Source organism: Nelumbo lutea, chromosome 7, assembly GCF_056320005.1.
Source record: "Nelumbo lutea isolate HS-2025 chromosome 7, American lotus-T2T, whole genome shotgun sequence".
Lineage (NCBI taxonomy): Eukaryota > Viridiplantae > Streptophyta > Magnoliopsida > Proteales > Nelumbonaceae > Nelumbo > Nelumbo lutea.
In genome coordinates this window covers 10,878,579-10,899,258 of record NC_142690.1, presented here as the reverse complement: position 1 = coordinate 10,899,258, position 20,680 = coordinate 10,878,579, and the positions used below count along the sequence as shown (strand labels likewise).

The 20,680-nt window shown below is 36.9% G+C and overlaps 1 protein-coding gene and 1 long non-coding RNA gene across 3 annotated transcripts; one reads left to right on the top strand and one right to left on the bottom strand.

Annotated features, from left to right (window-relative positions):
• The first annotated feature begins 6,347 nt into the window (after positions 1-6,347).
• On the top strand, positions 6,348-10,347 carry LOC148845065 (uncharacterized). Of its 2 annotated transcripts, XM_088953886.1 has the most exons (3): positions 6,348-8,373; positions 8,461-9,838; positions 9,956-10,347. In XM_088953886.1, the coding sequence occupies exons 1-2, from the start codon at positions 7,056-7,058 to the stop codon at positions 9,822-9,824; spliced, it is 2,682 nt and encodes an 893-aa protein (XP_088810012.1). In that variant the 5' UTR covers positions 6,348-7,055; the 3' UTR covers positions 9,825-9,838; positions 9,956-10,347. The 2 variants fall into 2 exon arrangements, with proteins under 2 accessions (XP_088810012.1, XP_088810011.1); XM_088953885.1 differs by having other exon boundaries at positions 6,610-9,838.
• Positions 10,348-18,903: 8,556 nt separating this feature from the next.
• LOC148845064 (uncharacterized) lies at positions 18,904-19,854 on the bottom strand. The gene is made up of 2 exons (XR_016101827.1): positions 19,598-19,854; positions 18,904-19,232 (listed from the first exon to the last, which is right to left on the bottom strand). It is a non-coding gene; the product is annotated as an uncharacterized LOC148845064 (long non-coding RNA).
• Positions 19,855-20,680: the final 826 nt, after the last annotated feature.

Sequence of the window (20,680 nt, the reverse complement as noted above, 5' to 3'; positions counted from 1 at the left end):
GTAATATTATAGATGTTATCCATTCATAACTTACCTGTGTCACTGTAACAATATAGATGTTATCCATTAAGGGTAAATGTTTGAAAGGGGGTCTCTGGAGGCATTGTAAAATCAAGATAAGTTTATCTGTTTATGAGTTAGAAAAATTAAAGGGTGGTTTCAGATTTTCCCTAACTCTTAATATCAAGATTTCTTTTATTTATTATTTAATTTTCTTTTAGGGGAGGGGGGAAGATATAACTTTCTCAGCCTAAAAGAACCAAAATACAACTAGAAAATCATTAGACAATGCCATAGAACAAAATTAGAAGAATTGTTCTACTTTGTTAAAAGGAATTCCAATCCAATTGCCATGCATGATTTTTCTTATGTTGAGTCAAACGACATTATGCTCAAAAAGCATCAACTTTCTTTGGCGTTGTATTTTTTTTTATTCTTTTTTGGGATAAGTTGACTGCATTCCACCTCAGAATTCTGAATTCAACAATTCAAAATTACAAACACCTCCACATATAAGGGCTATAACACCCATACCTGCCCGTGAATTGGCATCAATTCCGAGTTAGCACCGAAGATTCTTTAAGGTGTAGACTGAATTTAGATCTAACCTCGAATACGAAGTGGACAATTTCAGACTCAAACCCATGTTCTCAGTCTTGTCAACCTAAGATTTTTCCATGGCCCTTACCAACTCTGCTTGATGTATTTTCAGGCAAATCATCCTTTAGGTTTCAAATGTCTCCTTTTATGCTATGTTTGGTTTGAAGGAAAAAGTAGGGAAAGGAAGGGAAAGATATGAAAACCTATACAAGGTTTGTAAAGGTTTCCTTACCTTACCTTTCCTTTCCCTATTTTTTCCTTCAAACCAAACACAACCTTATGGTTTGGAATTAAAACATGCACTGTTTGGTTTATTAGATCGGAATTTCTGAAACTGCAGCCTCAGAAATTAAGATCCAAACAAATGATGGCCCAAGAACCTTGTGTAAGAAATTAAGATGGCCCAAGAAATTAAGGCTCCATACATCCATTGAGGAGTTGTTTGGATATTATACAGTGGTTTTTATCCATTGAGGAGTTGTATCACAACACCAAATGATGGCCCAAGAAATTAAGGCTCCATACATCCCCTAATATGCACCTTTCGATCTTGGATCAAGTTCTTAGGTGGATGGACCAATAATTGAGATGGTCACTCCATGATTAAATTCGTTTAACTGTAAGTTCTTCATGGTAAGGTCAGTGGACTTCACGGGCACCTTGCTCTGACTCCAGGAAAACATTGCAGCCTCACATTAGGACATACAAGTATAGAAGATGTTCCTGATGTACAACCACAATACCTTATGAGTAGGTAAAGGAACCGAGTCTCTTTACTCTTTTCCCACTTCTTAATCTCCCTGTAATGTGTAAATACCAAAAAAGAGAATCAATTTCTTAGTGTCGGTGAGTTGGGCAAAGAAAAAAATATCAGACAACCAGGCGAGATTACCGCACCTTTTGTATCGCATAAATAAAGTACGAATCTTGAGTCCTTGCGTCCTTTTCTCTTTGTGATTATAATGGAGAAAAGCTTCCACCATAATCAGTTCTTTTAACTTCCTTTTTCCCGTCTTGTGTGTCAATGACCAGCACCAATTAATGGGACTGGATTAATTGTGGTTAGAAATGAATTTGGTGAGAAACCTGGTTTCTTTTGACTGTTCTGAGGCCATCTGTTTGAGTTAGGTGCTCATGAATCTCTACCATTCAGATGTCGGTTCTCGATCCCCTGAAATTTCACTGCCTAAGCCTAACTACTTGATCATGAGAGCCATGAGGCCCATGACATTATACAATGTTCGATGGTCTTGGTCATTGGGCAGCATCTGCATATGGTTTTTAAATAGAAGTCTATGTGGGAGTTGAACTAATTAAATGGTTGGTTTGCTGTCTATTTTATATATTCATTTAAAGCATTGCTTTCTTTTGAGGGGAAAAGCTTAGAATAATAGGCTGTTAAAGCACTCAAACCAAAAGTAAAATATGTGGAGACGGGAATTCAATTGTGGGTTGAATAATATATTCACAATGAAGATTTTGGCATTATTGGCCATTACAAACAATTTTTTTTTTATTATTTTTGCAAAGACCTCCACGTGGTGTGGTTCAATGTCAAATGACTGTCATTTGTGTCACCAACTGAGGATGCAAGAAACAAAATCCCTTTCATATCAACCTCACTTATTAAGACTGTTTGGCAAGCTGTCAGATGAATTAATTCTGATGAATTTGATGATTCTAAGAACTACTTTTTAAGTTTGGATTTCTGAAATTGTTGATTCTTTGATATTAAAAGTTTTAACTAGAAAAAGCATCATTTTTTGGCTTAGTGGTCATTCAAATTTTGACCAAACATAGCCTGAAATTCTAGAGGAAGCTGCTTCAATGTTCTGTAACAAAAGGATGATCTTATTTCTAACCCTGGTGAAGAACCCGGTCCTAGTAGAGTTTTCCTTTTTTTTTTTTTTAAAGCTTTATGAGTTTAGGGAGGAAAAGTTAAAAGAAATCCAGTTTTTTAAATGCCTTCACATAGCTTGAATATCATGCATGGTAGCTGTCCATCTTACACTCGGATCAGGACAACTATACATCAGTACTCATGTTACTGCTCACAGAGGCAACAAAATGGACATCAGATCACATCAGTGCTGTTGTCTTAATTCCAAAGAAAAGCAGTATTGACGTCACACAAATGATCCAACTTTATCATTCAGCTCAGGGCCTACTTATTTTCCTTCCACACAGGGACCTTGTGTAAGAAATAAGAAACTTCCTACAATTGCCGCTTTGATATATAGAGCTTATGCTTGGATCTTGATCTGAAACCTACGAGGCTAAACGAAATTCGATCTAATTTGAGAGTTAGTGACAAAATGCATGTGTAAAAGGGAAGGGGCATTGCTTGGTTCATTTGTAAAATCTTGGGTTGACAAGGTCTTGGGAAGGGTTGGTATTTAGTCCACCCTTACAACACCTTAGATGGCCTAGCATAGGCATTCAATAATATCTTATGAATTTAACTAAACAAGCCAAACAATTTCGGTAATATTTTTGATATATATATATATGTTTACAGTGTTTTTTTTAATGAAATATATATATTAAAACAAACTTTGAATTTACGACCGTGGTAATACCTACTTCTGCTAACTTTGTTTTGTGAGAAAGACCCCATAAAACTTTTAAATTCCAGCACTTTGCCTCTTGACCCGTTAATGGGCTTGATGGTAATACTTTCTTATTTGACATTTTATGGGCTGACAGCAGCAAATATCATAATGGTAAGATTCTAGCCTTGTGTGCCTGCAAGCTTTAATAACAAGTTGGGCTCATTTCAGATGTCCTAAGAATCAAACTGGGGCATTACAGATGGAATGAAATAATTTTGTTTTGGTTTCTCTGATAGAATATGAATTCATATGTCAACAGAAAAATGGAGTCATCATCTGAATGTTAGTAAAAATCCAAAATTGCACTCTTATTTGCTGTCCCTTCCATTATTGAGTTGGTTCTCCATAATATTGTGAATCTATAAATTCAGATGCCATGGAAAATCCTAATTCATGACCAAATGCCCTAAAAATGAAATATCAACATCATGTCCAGGAACTATGAATGTAGGCCCAGCGTTCCAATCCTTATGGTAGAACGTCTTTTTCCACCTTCTTACTAATACAGTGACAAAATAATAATACTGTATTATTACAGAATTTTAATTAAGTGATATATGTATATATATATGCATTTATTTTTTGGACAATATTTAGTAATTAAGTCATTAAAGTAAAGGTTAGATAGTTATTTTAGGCATTTAAGTAGAAGATAAAATTTTACTTTTCTGAACCATTTTGTTAGATTCATTTATGTATCCATATGTAAGAGTTCAAACAAATTAAAATAGCAGTTGTATCTAGTTTTTAATTAATAAACTTGTACAATTAATCTTGAAATAGGCCAAATGCGTGGTTGTTTTCCAAAATATTTTTTACCATTCTAGAACTGCTCTCTTTTGGAGTTCTTCAATATTTCATAATTTTGGATCCATATCTGTGTTTTGAAAGAACTGATGAAATCCTTATAAAGCTATTTTTAATATTATGATAATATAATATTGGCATATTGTTAATTAATTTTATGTGTTGGAGATTGCACACATAAGCTTGACAAAATTCTTTTTCCCCTCTCCTGGTACCATCAACCTAGAAAGCAAAAGTAATCTAGCAATTAAAGGCCTGCTTGGTTCGTGGGAAAAGGGTCTAGAATTGGAACTGGAATGGGCCATTCTCATTTCAACTGTTTGGCTGAACGGAATTGGAATCCCATTCCCATTCCTGCTGGAATGGTCATTCCCTCATCCCTCCAACCTTGGGAATAATGAAATTCCACTCCAGCTTATTTCAATTTCAATTCAGATTCCTGTTTGAACCAAACAGAATATGAGAATAGACCATTCTGATTCCAATTCCAAGAGATGATTCCAATTCTGACTACCAATCAAGTAGACTCTAAATAAAAGGAAAATAGCAACAAATAAAAGTAAAATAAAATCAACTAGTCATATTACGGTATTACCATTATCTTCAGGGACAAATGGTGTATAGTTGTCATATGCTACATTTGATAGCATGTGGCATTGTGGCCAGATGGGTCTCACTAATCCACCCACTAATCAGAGAGATGGGTCTCTGTCTCTCTCTAGATCTCTCTGAGAATTTAATTGGGGTAGTTCGGATCAACTGTTGCATTCTGCCATGTGATATAAAATATAGAGGTCATATGCAGCAAAAAGAGATGGATGAGTTGTCCAACAAATTCTTAGCCTTTGTTTATGAGAACTAGTTCGTGGCTCAACCAAGGAGTCTGTAGCAGCTTATTTACTTGCTCCTTATTCTCAGTTTGGAAGGAGTACAAATACAAATATGTATAGGGTAAATACAAATAAAATAATACAAGATATTGTACTCTACAATTTGTATTTGTATTCTTTCCAAACTGAGCCTTACATCTACACTCCTCAACGCGTAATTTGGACGGGCTAATTTTGTCAACCTCAGGTTGGACAACAGAGGAACTTGCTTGTATTTTTCATTGCCTTGTCTTTAACAAATGGGCTCTATATGAGAGAGAGAGAGAGAGAATCCATATATTCCTTCATTTTGATAGGTGATATCCAAATAAATTTACTGCCTTAGATGGTTGAAAGGGTTGATTTGGAGCAGGACCAACTATATATAGGTCCTCATCCGAATTTATGTTGTTCTTGGGTCCATACCTGATCCATTTCAGATACAAACTGGGTCTAGTTGGATCTAAAGTCTGAGAACATAGTAGGGTTCAGAGCTCACCCAATTAGATTTGGATCCATAGTTCCATACAATCAGTCCCAACTACGAAAGAGGATCTCCAAGTGATCCAAACCTAAAATCTACCTCGGTTTAGTTTCAGCTGGTTTCTCACCCAAGTCAATAGACAACACTGATATTAGCTATTATCTTTCCCATATTTATTGAGAGAAAAGATCAAAGAATCAGAAAGGGTGGTGGGCCGGTTGCCTATTTATGTCATCCAGATGGCAAGAACTAGGATAGTTTCTAGATTTAAAAAACTTTAGTTTGCTTTCAAGGTCATTTTCATCTCCTACCCTTTTCTGATACAAAGTCATATTTCCCCATATTTGTTTTTGGTAGGTAAACTGGGTCCAAATTGATGACCTCATTGAATTCTGATTTCCCATCTACCATTCATTCCGTAAATCCTGACCAATGAAGGGAATTGCAATAAAATTCCACTCAATAAGATCATAAGTTTAGCTTCAGAACCACCACTGGATCTATAATTAATGTGAGATATACTAAATGCTACTTAGAAAAGCCATGGAAGAGGAGGATAAGCTTGCAGAAAGTGTTTGTAAGGGCTGAGAGGACGATAAGCTTGAATGGGTTAATTTTCTCCCCCAAGAGAGAGCAAGAATGACTTGCTAGGGACCATGACCCCATGGTCAGATCATGTACAAACTCTTTTGGTAATTAATTAATGTATCTTTGTATGTTTATCAAAAGAAGAGAAGAGAGCTCATGGTGGGAAGCCATGGCAAGACAGGTGGGCTTCATGCAGCACTTCTAATAACTACTCGAACACTCTGGTCAATAGTTAGAACTTAGTTGTCACTTAGTAGAGCTCATAAACCCTAATTCTCTCAAAAAGAAATGAGACAGGCATAAAGGTTCAGGCCTTAAAGGTCGGTTATGAAGATAAAGAACAACTGGTGATCTTGAATAAAAGGCTGAGGGGCTGACTAGTGGAGTGCCTCCTGCTGCTCTGCATCGGCCCTTGCCAAAGTAGTCCCATGGCCCGCAACTTTTGGCCGACCATGGCCTTTGTCTCCACTCATCCCACCTAGATCGGTTGGTTCCCTTCCTTGGAAATGGAATTACCATGATACCCATCTCCCATTAGTCTGACTACAAGTTCAGTAACCAAAATTTGAGACCATATTTGTCATTCAACCATTGAGGGGATACTTGTGTCATTTAAGGAATTCCATGGTTAAAGAATATTCTGGCCATCTGCTGGGGTGGATGTTTTCTTGTTCCAACAGTTACCATAATTGGTTTTGGAAAAGAACCGGCCAAGTAAGGCCCCATTTCTACTCATGGTTGCTGGTCAGCACCATATTCCTATCTGATCCCATGCTCAAAATTTAACCCAATTACATTTTAGATGAAAATGATGGTAAACCAAATAGGCCAACTACTGTGAAGAAAAAAGCAAGCTTGGAATCTCTCTGCTTTGTTGTGTCTTCACCACTCTTCCTCTACAGTCTCTAGTTTCAGAAAGCCATAGCAGCAAGAAGAAGACTACTTTTCTTCAGAGCTTGATTGATTCAACCCAGAAGAAAAGAAGGACGATATCCCAAGTTCCTCATAGAACCAGAACCTTTCATGTAATTCGAATTCTCTCTTCATGTTTTACTTTGGATTTGGACCAAGTCTTGTTATATTCTTTCTTTGAAGATGGTTCAAAGAAAGTCTCCCAGCAAGCTTGGTATCCAAGCAGCTTCCCAGAAGCATGATAAGCCCGAAAAGCGGTCAACGGCTGTTAAGCCAGCTACTACTCAAGCTCATGACATGAGAAACAAAGGAGCATCCGAGCTGAAGAAGAAAATAAAGAAGTCAAGATCATTCAAGCGATCTGACTTGGAGAGCTTGGGATCATCTTCTTCAGTGACACCGGCAAAGCTGCGAATTCATAAGCCAGTTATGGAGACATCTAGTCCTGGTATTAGTCCACAGAATCAGTCCATGATCAAGGTCTCCAGCGCGACTCCGAATTACATGAAGCCCACAACCAGTTCTGATGCAAAGAAGGAGCAGCGTCCACAGGTGAATCACTGTCAAACTAGTCCTCATAGTAGAATTTCTAGTGGAAGGAATACGAGTTGCTCAAGGCACTCTGCTTTTGGTCACAAACCTGCGAGAGCTTTAACAAAACAATCTAGTTTGAAACCAGTGAGGACTTTAACGAAGATGTCTAGTTTCAAAATGTCGAGGCCTTCCATAAAGAAGAGTTCCCGAGTTGCTCTGTGTCCTAGCCTGGATGTTGGCCGGGCTACCTGTTCATCCACTCTGAAGGATTCAAAGTTGCCGGCTTTTCTGATACTTAATCCAGGCGGAACAGAAGCACAAGGAACTTCAGTTCCGAGGGTCTGCCCATATAACTACTGCTCTCTCAATGGCCATCATCACGCTCCTGTGCCTCCCCTGAAGCGTTTCTTGTCGATGAGAAGACGCCTGCTTAAAACCCAGAAGAGTAAGAGATTGAGAAGTCTATCCCCACTGAGAAAAAAATCTTCTCGGGGCGGAAAGAAGGGAAGTGATACGGGTCAGCTGGACTACAACAGGGATCCTACAATTCAAGACGCGATGTTGGCAAGCTCAGAAATATCTCCTCTGATGGATGAATCGGACACGGATTTTTTTGTAGAAATTTATGCTAAGCCAAGAGAAGAAACTGCAGAATCAATTGGAAGAAGCATTCTCAATGGAGATGAGGAAGCAATAATTGATTTTGCTTTGAACCCTGAAGATCTTGACGATGTTAGTATGTTGTCAGATAGAGATGAGGCAGAAGCAGAGAATTATGATGGAAAAGTTGATGAAAGCTTCACTGATGATTCACCGCACTCAGAAATAAGCTTTGAAGTCGATCTCAGCCACAATGGAGATGTTCTCATGGGAGAAATGGACATTCCAATGGCATCTCCTGGACATGATCAGTTTTTAGAAGCTGAGGTTGATGACTACCAGCCTCCCCTGGTGCAATCCCAAACAGGTATGGAATATTGCTGCATTGCGACCAAATTGGAATTTGAAATCCCTGCAGAGACAGGACTCATTGAGTGTGTTTCTGAAGTTACAGATATGGATTGCGGGGAAGTACAAGCTGCAATACCACATGTTGATTTTCACCAGGAAATTCCAAAGGTGGGAGAACTGCAGGAGTTCTGTAAAGAAAATGAAAGCTACATCAATGAACTTGGAGACAGTGGTTCTGAATTGAATGGCGGAGATCAAAATTTGGAGGGTGATGCATCCAGTGATGTAAGCGCTGAAGGGTCTGATGGTTTTGAAGGTTTAAATCGGGAGGCTGGAGTTGAGGAATTTACAATAGTTAATGGAGAAAAAGGAGAAGATACGCAGCCAGATATCTTTATCAGCATCATGGAATCTGCAACTTCTTCTGAAGTCTCATTGGTGGAACCAATAGGATCCTGTGAAGAAAAGAATGGAGAATATGGATCAGGTGACAACTTCCTCAAACAATATTCTCTACCCAAAGATGGTGAACCCATGTGCACCACTAATGTTGAATGTGAAGCTGTAGAGGACATAGATGAAAACCGTTCTGAAGATGCAGGGAACGCTCTTGACATTGAAACATCTGAGTCAATTGATCTAGAGGATGTGGCAAAAAGCAGTCTTCCTCTAGACAACGCAGTTGTGGGTGCTGATGTCCAAGGCGTAGCAGGAGGAAAAGTAGAAGATGCCAATAATCTTGAGATGGTTAAGGAAGATTGCAACGAAAACCACCAAATACAAACAGAGATTGATGCTTACAAGCTTGATGTTACTACTGAAGATGAGAAACTCCTCCCACTAGAGACTCAAGACCACTCATCTGATGACCAATCATACATGAGTGATGTACTTGAGGAACAAAAGCTCTCAGAAAAGGTTCAGGGAGTTGGAGGTAAATTTGGTATCACAAGTTCCAGAGATTCTGAGGAAGACAATGATTCAAAGAGGAACAAACACAGTTCCACTGAAGAAAGTGAAGAAGACAAGGTAATTCAAGTAAGAAATGGTATGGAATTGGTTGAAACAAAGACATTCCCCATGGAAAATAATAATAATGTAAGCCTAGAAGAAGATAAACTAATCATCAATTCAGAAAGCAGCTTCAACCAACAACTGCCCAAGGCCTGCAGAAATCTAAGAGGAACAGTCAGACGCAAGAGGCCTACTGAGGACGAGGAGGAACCCACGAAGTTCAACCCAAGGGGCCCAAATTTCCTTCCTTTGGAGCCTGACCCTGAAGCAGAAAAGGTTGATCTCAGGCATCAAATGATGGATGAAAGGAAAAGTGCAGAGGAATGGATGGTTGACTATGCTCTTCAACAGGCAGTGAAAAAACTTGCTCCATCTCGCAGCAAGAGGAGAGTGGCAGTGCTGGTTCAAGCTTTTGAAGCAGTAACTCCAGTACCAATTCAAGCTTGTAGCTAATGGTGGGCATCTAGGTAAGAGCTATGATACTCTTGATTAAAAACAATAGATGCCAGGGAAATAATTTATAGATGATCTGAGCTCATAGGAAAAATAGATTCTCATTCTTTTTCTTCATCTTTGATATGCAGTTGAGGGCCAGAATGCTGTTCAAGCCCAGAAGATTTACTATGAATTAGTGAAGTGGCATAAACAACTATAGTTCAGCATGAATAAGGTACAGGTTCAATAAAACAACCGACTTGTTCAACATTGCTTGGGAGTTCTGGAGAAGAAACAATACAGTGGAAGTTATGGTGTGGACATTGAACTCTGTACATACAATAGCATAATTTCTATTAACAATCTAAAGCTATGTATTAATTAAGTTGTGATGTTTTATAGTATAATGAATAAGGTCACTATATGTACTCTGTAGTAAGAGTATTGAGTGTGTTGTTTAGCATCTTCAAGGGGATAGTATCAACCTCAGTTGTAAGTACCCACTTCTGTCCAGTATCCAGTAAGTGATTTTCTCCTGTGAGATATTTGAGTTACTAGTCTATAACAGATCAATTCTATACAATAAGATTGAACTGTTATAAAACTGGATTTTGGAAATATATATATATATATATATATGAATGTCAAGATGGTGTGGTGATTTCCATAGAAAAGGAATTCATATTCCAAAATGTTCAGAAAAGCACATAAACTCATTGATATATCTTTCACCATTGCTTTTCGTCAATATAAAATATGAAGATTGTCAATCACAGAACTAAACTAAGTTATTACAGAGGAAGAGAAGAAATTATGTGCATGGACAATCAAACAAAAGCCAAGCAACATAGTTGTTGATAGAGTTACTTTGCCAGGCAAATAGAGCAGAGATGTCAGTAACAGATTTGGTAAAGAATAGACAATTTTATAATCCAATAAACATTATCCCATGAATAAATACTTCTTATGGCCTGATTTTTATGACTGTACAATTGAAGTTGAAAACAAATCTCATCCCAAGTTGATCAGAACAGGAAGCTGTACTGTACTGCATCGAAAATGGGGGAAACAGGAAATAACAACTTAGCAGTTTACATTTCCATGTTCATTAGTTTCCCTACAAAACATACAAAAAGGGACAAAAAAATGGAGAAGCTAAAATCATAGAGCATGAAGCTAAATGCTAACTAGTGATATGTCTGTCTAGTAACTGACCTGTACAGTAATAAATTGATGCCAAACTATCTAAATTTCATGCTAAAGAGTTATGCCCATCCAATGGCCACAATTTCTCTTTTCCAAGTCCATGATTATTCTATTACACTGAATATTTGATGTCATATGATTATTAGAGTTTAGACCATCCCATAGTAGGAAACAGAGAATTGAAACTGATGCCCATCTTGGGGCAACCTGCAACAATAAACCAAAGAGCCAATTTGATGAACCTTATAATCCAGCAGGTTGACATTTTGAGGAAGCATTAAAAATATGGCAAAGTAGTTAGTGCATTAAATAGTTAGGACCGTCAGTTTCTGGCTAGAATGTTACACGGGTCGGGTCTGCCCACTGAATGATAGACCAGGTGCTTTCCCACTTAAGTTTTTAATATTTCTGCACTTATGGTTTTGTTTAGAGGCCATTACTTGGTGTAATGGTAAAATCTTGAGTCAGAAAACCTCTGAGAGCAACAAACTTGTTAAAGAAAAAAAAATGATGAAAGTTATGACAATATGCAGTCTACCCCACCCAAGACCTCTGATAGCTAGGACCAGCATTGGGTAATGGCCTTTTGCTTTCATTTTTAGTTTCCTTTAGGCTTAGATAAACTGAAATATCTATAATTCAATTGAAAGAATCATGGGCCAACTCTAGGGGTGACTTGATAAGTTTCAAATGAATTCTAGAAAAGTTTTGACAAAATTTCCCAACCTTATATAAATATATAATCAGTTCAGCACATCTTTTTTGGCAAAAAATTTCCCAAGTTTGCTTTATTTCAAAAATTTGGCCTAATCTAGCCCTTACCTCAATTCCCAACTACAAGTGGATCATCTACAAGAATGACAGACCATTCCACTCTATCTTAATGATCCACTCTGAGGTTAACACATTGAAAAGCACAACATTTCAATACCTTCTTAACTGCTAGAAACTTCCTGTTCTAAGTTTAGGTGCCCCCAGGAAAGGTTATCAATGATAGTTTGTTCTTGAAAACTTCACGGGCAGCCTGATCTTGGAAGAAATCACAATAGGTAGATATAAAGCCAAAATAATGTTTGCATTAATTATAAAGAAATAAAATGGTTGATGTTTTATTAATTCAATGGCTAGAGTTGGATTTGAAGCATCCTGATTTGCCAACCAGTAAAGCTTCAAGCAGGGGATACCATGTGATGATGTGATCTGGTTTTGTTAGTCATTGTCAAACTGATTGGGCCATAACTGGGGCCATGCTGGTTCAAGGTCCACTGGCCCAGCTCAAGTTATGCTTGAATTGGGCCAATCTTTCGTAAGTTGGGCTGGGCCGTCCAAGTTCTCGATCTAAAGTTGAGTTTTGGATCGTCCGAGCTGATTTTGGTCCAGTGCAAGGGCTGCAACATTAAAACCAAAAAAATTGATTACTTATGGATACAAAACCACCACCACCACCACCACCATCATCATCATCCATTCCATTCTGTTTAAAACCATACCATTGTTAAATTATGAACACTAAAATCAGAACGCTCTAGCATGAACACAGAATGACAAATCATAATTTATCTTGTGTAAAATGTATACTAAAACTGAATCTTATCAGGTGAAATTATTCATCAAAAAATAGCCTGAAGTTTCACTTTTAGATAGATTTTACACAAGATTAAATCTAGAAGAATATTACTCAAACTTTTCCTACATTAAAACTGACTGAAACTAGACCTGTTCATGAGCTGGGCTTCGAGCCTGACTTCACACTATGTTGGTCTCAGGTCAAATTTTGGCAAAATCCAAGCCGGAGTCCATCCATGAACAGGTCTACCTGAAACTTTCCCTGTTTTTCAAAACCAGGATTGGACGTCTCCTATAACATGCTTGATTAGAGCAAACCCCCTTCATTTACATGCCCATCGTATGCATTAATAAGATGCAATCGTGTGGTTTTTTGAAATTTTCATAAATCCAGAAATGTCCCCTGGTAGTCCTGTTGCAGATTTAGATTTTGTTGAGACCATGATGCTCTTATGTTGTCTGGGTCTAGACTCTAGAAAATATTAAACTATTGAAGACTCCATTAGGGAGATCTGAAAGGTCCAGACAAACAACAAAAGGATGGAGGTTGATCTCGATAAAAAAGGACAGCATAGAGCCAGGATTGGAGATCGATTTCTAGAAAAAAAAAAAGAAGAAGAAATGCCCTTTTCTATAAAAGTTGATTTTCAGAGTTTCAATATTATTTCATGTCATTATACATTTATACATTTAAACAAAACAAATAAAAAACCTAGTTATTACATGTGATCCTCCTACTTTATACCACTCTTTCTTTGAAACACAACAGCCTTTTATTACATAATAAAATGGATTTTTTTTCATCCTTATCTAAACAATGAAAGCAGAGGAAGGAATTGGGATCTGCCATGCCAGCACTTGGATTGTCAAAATAGAAAATACTAGCTTCAATGCCCATTCCACTAATATGGACCTACGAACCGTCCAATATTCCAACTCCTTCCTGGCAAGGATGTCATACTCTTCTCAGGTGTTTAATAGTGTCTGACTTGTGTCAAGATTTCGTACATGACTGATAAGAGTCACAGTATTTTCAATTTTGGTGGGTCCCTTCCATTATTCCAAATCATGGTACATTGATCATAAAACCCTTCTAAATAATTTGTACTCTCCTGCTTAGTGATCAGAGTAGTGTTGCTGCATAAGATTCCATTTTCAATTTAATCTTTTTTATATTGGTTGAAGAGAATTTAATGTCTCGTCTCCTATCTTTCAAACCTCTCTCTCTCTCTGCTGATCAGCAGCATTAAAAACCTCTCTCTCTCTCTTGAAACTCTTCAACTCTAGCAATGGGACTTGCAGTTGCACCCCTACCTATTGCAATGTGCTGCCAAATTGGAATATGTAAAAGAAAAAAAAGTGATTCGTAGACTGTTCCGTTGCCCAAAATTGTAAGCACCTCATTCCTGTTTATGTATAAATGGGTTTACCTTCAGTGCTGACTATTTCTACACAAATACATACGTGGCAAGTTCATCAGTTCATGCAATGTGCAAAAAAATAAAATAAAATAAAATCCATGCAATGAAATTGTCATAAAATGAGCAAAACCTGACATATCTTAGGCAGTATTTTATAGCGGTAGATAATTGGCCGAATTCAATATCATTAAGGGTTTGTCTGTTTATAATCGGAGCATATATCGTTACTTATTATCCCTATCCAATATAATCCGATCTGATTCAATATATCATTAAGCGTTTGTCATAGGTTCAAGTTTCATACAAGTGAATTTTAGGATATGTTTGGTATAGAGGTTCGGAATTGGAATTGGAATGTTTCAGCCGTTTGATTGGGTGGAATCAGAATTCGATTTCTTTTTAGGGTGAAATGGCATTCTCTTATTTGAGGAAATGGCCATTCCCGATCCACTCTCTAGAAATCGTATTCCCATTCCAGCCATTGTTTAATTTTGGTTTGCTTTTGTGTGTTACAGAAATCTGACATTGCGGGTCTGGCAGAATTTCTCAAGCCATTAAACAAGGTCATCATGAAGGCAAATGCATTGACTGAAGGTCGGCTGAATTTCTTCAATCACTACTCAGGCAAAGATTGTGGTGAGAGATTTGTTTACTAATGTTTTAGAGGTTCTTGAGCAGAATTGAAAATTTTGACTGATTACGATTGCAGCTTTTAGTTGAATTAAACAGCAACAATTGGAATCCGATTCGGATTCCTGATTAAACCAAATAGATGTCAGGAATATGTGATTCCGATTCTGATTTCTGGGGATTTCGATTCCAGTCCTATCCACCAACCAAATACACCCTTAATTCATTTTATTAACATATAATATTTTGATCATTTTTAATTTAATTTATTTATATAATTCAAATATCCAATTGTAATCTAAATTCAATTCAAATCTAATATTAAAGGGATGGATAAGATCTGATACAAATTCAAATATAAATGAATTAAATTTGGATATTTCTACCTTGAGATGTTGCATGTTTTAAAACCAGTTATGGATGGTTTTGGCCTACAATATCACCCTTTTCTTTTCCTTGTAATTAAAATCTTATGGTTACATCATCATGATAAAATTGAGTAATTGCCATATGTTATCCATATTATTATAAAGCGGATACTTGCATTGGTTTTCGTGCAAGTCATAAAAGTTAAATTTAAGTTTATAATGTCAATTTATATTTTGCCCTTTACTTACATGCATTGGTATATGCCCTTGTACTAGTATTGTAAATGATCAAAATACACTTTGTCAAATTAAGATGGACTTTTGCTGACACAACTCAACTATTCTAAGTTATATAACACTTCACAAGACTGTGGTGTGGTTCAGACCATATAGTCTCAATTAGGACTGCAAGTTGGGTTGGGTTAGGTTGGGTTGAGCCCAACCCTAAGTTCTAAACTCCCAACCGTAACCCTAACCCAACCCGACCTTTAACCCGACTTATCCAACCCTAACCCTAACTAAATTCCTTCAACCCTAATCTAACCCAATCCAACCCAAAGTCAACTTCGGGTTGGGCCCAACCTAACCTTCTTCCCATCCCTTAAAATCTTGTAGAACTTCTTAATCTCAGATTTTAACTCAACTTTCACTATATATATTAATCCTATGTTTTATTAGTATTTGTTTATTGATTTTTTATTGGTTCTTTTAAGTACAAAATCCAAAAAAAAAGTGTTTGAAATGATTATAGTTTATTACAAGTTATAGCTTATAATAAATCTTCTATAAGCTATGGATGGCAAAAAACAAAGAGGAGATAAAGAATAAAATATTCAAAAAACATAAAAAATGTTATGAAGTTTTGGTATTTCCAATTAGGATTAAGTGAAGTGATTATTTTAAAAGAAATAAAAGATAGTTTGTAGTAGGGGCTATACAACTATCATGTATATAAACAAATCAATGTATAATGTCATATATATAACATATATTTATATTTGATATGTACTATGGAGTCGGATTCAAGTTAGGTCAGGTTGTCCAAGGGGTCAACCCTAACCCAATCCGAACTAAAATCGGATTCATAAATTTTAACCCTAGCCCTAACCCAAGCATCAACCTGACCCAACCCAACTTGACTTTTAAGGATAGGTTTGGGTTTCATTCGGGCCAACCCGGCCCAAGTTGCAGCCTTAGTCTCAACCACACGACACCTCAAAGAAAGAGAAAATGCTACCAAGCAAGATAACATTTTCTATAACCATGTCACGCGCAACCCCAATGAAATGCAAACGCACCAATTGTCACATGTAATGCCTTGAAATTTATTGCAATTGTTGGCATGATTTTATTTTAGGGATTATAGCAATTAAGGGCAACTTTTAGCCCTTAATCAATAAAAGTAATATATTTAAAAAAATTTAAAGGTAGGTTAATTTTTTAAAAATAATATCAGTTAAGGGCAAAAATATTGTTCATCTTCCTCTTGCAATCCATTCACCGGCACCGCCATTTGCCTCCGCCTATCTCCACCTTTGCCTCCGACAATGTTGTCGATGGTGGGCGGCGGCGGGACTGGTGGTCATTCCTCTACCTAGCGCCGCCACCTCCGCCCACCTCTGCCTCCATCTTCGACAACGTTGCCAAAGGTGGGTAGAGACAGAGGCGGTGGCGGTAGTGTTGGTGGTCATTCCTTTGCCCTACGTCGCCACCTCCACCCACCAGTATCACCGCTGCCTCTGCCTCCACCCACCTCCGGCAACGTTGTTGGAGATGGAGGCAGAGGTGGCGGCATTGGGTAGAGGAATGACCACCAATGTCGCCGCCATCGCCTCTGCCTCCGCCCACCTCCGGCAACGTTGCGAAGAGGAGGCGAAGGTGGTGGAGATAGGCGGAGGCATTGTCGGAGGCGGCGATGGATGGTAGTGGACGGCGGCGCTGGTGAATGGATTGCAAGAGGAAGAAGATGAACATTGTTTTTGCCCTAAATTAATATTATTTTTAAAAAGTTAACCCATTTTTGAAATTTTTTTAAGTATATTACTTTTATTGATATTAAGGGCCAAAAGTTGCCCTTAACTACTATAATCCCTTTATTTTATTGAGGGGTCTCTCCCAATTGTCAAGTGAAATTAGGGGTGTCAACGGTACTCAAAAATCTGATTTCGAATTCGAGATTCGACATAATCAAATTGAATTCGGATAATTTGAATGTCTAATTAGTCAAATTCGGATATCCTATTCATACCAAATAGCTAATTGGATTTGAATTCAGATATGACTTGATTCGATTTGATAAATATCGGAATTCTATCGATTATTTAATTCTTATATATAATATATAAAATATTTAAATGTTTTACATAATTTATATATAATAAAAAAATATATAAATAATTTATATATTTATATACTTTATATAAATAAAATATTTATTTTATAGATTTATGAATTACCTAAAATAATTAATTGATCGAACATTTAATCTAATTCGAATTCGAATATTAATTTTTAATATCCATCGGATATCAAATTTTCTAATCAGATTCGAATTTAGATATTGACTGGTTCGATTCGAATTCAATCCGTTCAAACCCCTACATGAAATGCAAGATCATGCAAGCTCCTACCAAGCAGCCGTTAGAGGGTGGGTGGGTGTTTTTGAATATTTAAGGGGTGTTGATCAATGTGTATGACTTTGTGTTTGAAAACAAAAGCAACAATCACATCAACAAAAACAATGTTATACAGATGGACAAACACCCCCTTCAATGATTAACCCCTGTCACATGCCATTACCAAATGTTGGTGCCAGCTAAGTGGGGTCTTGGGAGGGGTAGAATGCAGGGCTCGGATCTATTACCCACAAGCTGTTCCAACATCCCTACCCATAGGAAATCACCGCGGTGTATTGGGAACATCTCTCCATGGAAAAATTCACAATGCGCAGCTGTAGTGTCAGGTGGGGCAAGAATGTGGGAACAGTTTATGAGTAGCAAATCCAGAGTGAAGAAAGTAGATTCAAGTCAGTGGGTGGCCACTTTGTGCGAAAAAAAATGCCAAAGGGTAGGTACAACCATATGACTACCCTTCCCTAAACCTCAGATAGCTAGGAACATTGGGTAATGGCCTTTCTTTATTGTCCAGTGGACTGGATCAATGCAATTAGTATTTATACTCGGATGAGGCTTTACTGTTATTCTTAACAACAAATTAACTAAAAATTAAAGGGCTTTCATGAACTTAAGCCCATAACATTATGGTTCAATGGAATCTAAGGCAGGGACCTTTCATTATCTATGCTTCATCATCTATGTCCATCTTCAATATGGAAAGTCTGTAGACCACATCTATTCTTCAAACCTTGACAATCTGTCCATCCCCCACGATATTGCAAAGTAACTTCATGCCTTCATCTGCTTTAAACCCAATTCAGGGGAATTTTCTCCATCCAAAATCCTTCAGACTGAATGTAAGAATGCGACCCAAGGACATCAAAGGAACACACCTTCTATCCAAGGATAATCAAGACATAAATAATCCAATGGATCATCAAATGTAGAGAAAGTCCTAACTTCTCATGTCATGTAGTTGAATCATAACCCTGGTGAGAGGGTTAATATAAGAACAAAGAGCAACCTTCCATCTCTTGAATGAAGCAAATGAACTATACATAGATGTGGGAGCTTAATGATATATTTTTTTTTCAGATTTTGAGAGGGGGGAAAGTTGGTCAATGGGATTTTGGTTCCCATTGACAAAGAATCCAATATTCTTTTTTCAAATTTATGTGGAGATTAGGAAAAGTTTATTTTTCTGTATATTACTTATCCGGGTAAATAATAGCCGTTTCTTAGGTGGATAAATAACTTTCCCACCTAGGGGAAAGTTGCCAACACTTGAATGGGACAAAAATGCCCCTTTTAATAATAGATTTTTATGGTTAAAATGGTCATTGCCTTGTTTACATAAGAAATAAAAGAACATGGGTAACTTACTTACACGGGTAAGTGTTTTCTAGGAAAAATTTACCCAAATTCATCCTAGGAACCCATTATCCAAGACTAATCATTTCTAGATGCAGATAACCAGTTTTTGCAGACAGCAGCGAGTCGTAGTTTGTCAACAACATCTAGCCGCTCCCTAATTCTTTGTATAATGTTTTCTGGGAGCTCAGACCATGTTGCTTCCATCTTTTGGATCTTCGACGGATAGGTTATCTCCATGATTCTTTGCTGAATAAATCAAAACAAAATGACCCAGCAGTCATAATCTATACAGGTAAGAAACAAACAGAAGAATAATGGAGGAGAAAAAAAAAAAACACTGAAAACTCAATCGGAACAAAGAGATGAACGACAGGAGAAAAAAAAAAAAAAACATACTAGAGGGAGAGAGAAAAAAACCACAAAACACTAATGGCTCATGATCTGTATATCAGATTAGAGGTACTAAACAAAGATGTAATCAATGGAAGAGAAAACAGAAACGTAAATCCAATGTTCTGATCAGTTTATCAGATTAATATCGTATTTGTTTATTCGTGAAAAAGAAAGAAGAGAGAAAAAAAGTGAGAGAGAGAGAGAGAGAGAAGCTGCACCTTCACCTCTGTGCTAGGAAGCCAAGCAAGTTAGGTTGAGCGAAATTGGGCCTTAAGTAGTCAAACCCAAAATGCTGAATTGCTCCAACAAACTCAAGCACAGGGGATGAACAGAACTTGAGGATGAATTAGGCTATGTTTAGTAGAATTGGTTAGAATTAGATGGCATTTTACTATTAATATATGTAACAAAATGTGGTTATGTTTTTGTGTGGGAATTTTGGATGAGAAGATGGTGCTTTCATTTGAGCATGCAGACTCTTTAATTCTCTCTAATCCTATTTTAAAGCTGAAAAATAATGGAAAATTCAAACAAAGCTTCAAAATTAGGCTTCAGTTGATTTAATTTAGGTTGGTAACAATAATGGTTTGCAACCATTTGTTTTAAAGTAAATTAACATAAAATCCCAACTGAATTTTATCCATTGGGTTTAGTTCAGGCTTGGATTCAAAATTGAAATACTGAATATCATTAATAAATTAAGAATGATCAAAATATTATACATTATTTATAAAAAAAAGATAGAGTAAAGTCCACATACCCCCCATAGTTTGGTGGGGTCTTTCACTTGACCCACTAGTCTTTTTATTTATTTTGTAAGAAGATTTCACCCAAACTTTTCACCTGATTACACACATAAACCTCTCTATTAGCATTTTGTCAAAGAAATGGAAAGAATATGCCCATATGCCTTTCCTTGCATATATTTTTAAAACCCTAAAATGTTATTTCCTTGATTTGTAAGATGATCTTACCCTTCTTCACGAATATTGTTAAGAAAATACTCAATTATGATCATTTTACCAAAGATCTAGACCATTAAAATTGAACCTCAAAACCAGTCCTGATCTTGAAAATCCAATTGATGTACAAAGGTTTCGACCAATTTAAGCAATGGGAGTAGAATGGTAGATGACACAACTAATGTGGTATCCTATATCAGTGGAGTGATCTCTCTGTCTTTCAAGTACTGTACCAAATTCGGGTCATGTAACTGATGTATCAAATCAATTGGAAGATTTTAGATCATCAAAGTGGTCAATTAAAATCATTAAATTAATTTCAACTATCCAAGTGCTGTA

Coding starts and splice junctions, on each gene's coding strand:
- LOC148845065 (XM_088953885.1), top strand. CDS start 7,056: ATGGTTCAAAGAAAGTCTCCCAGCAAGCTTGGTATCCAAGCAGCTTCC.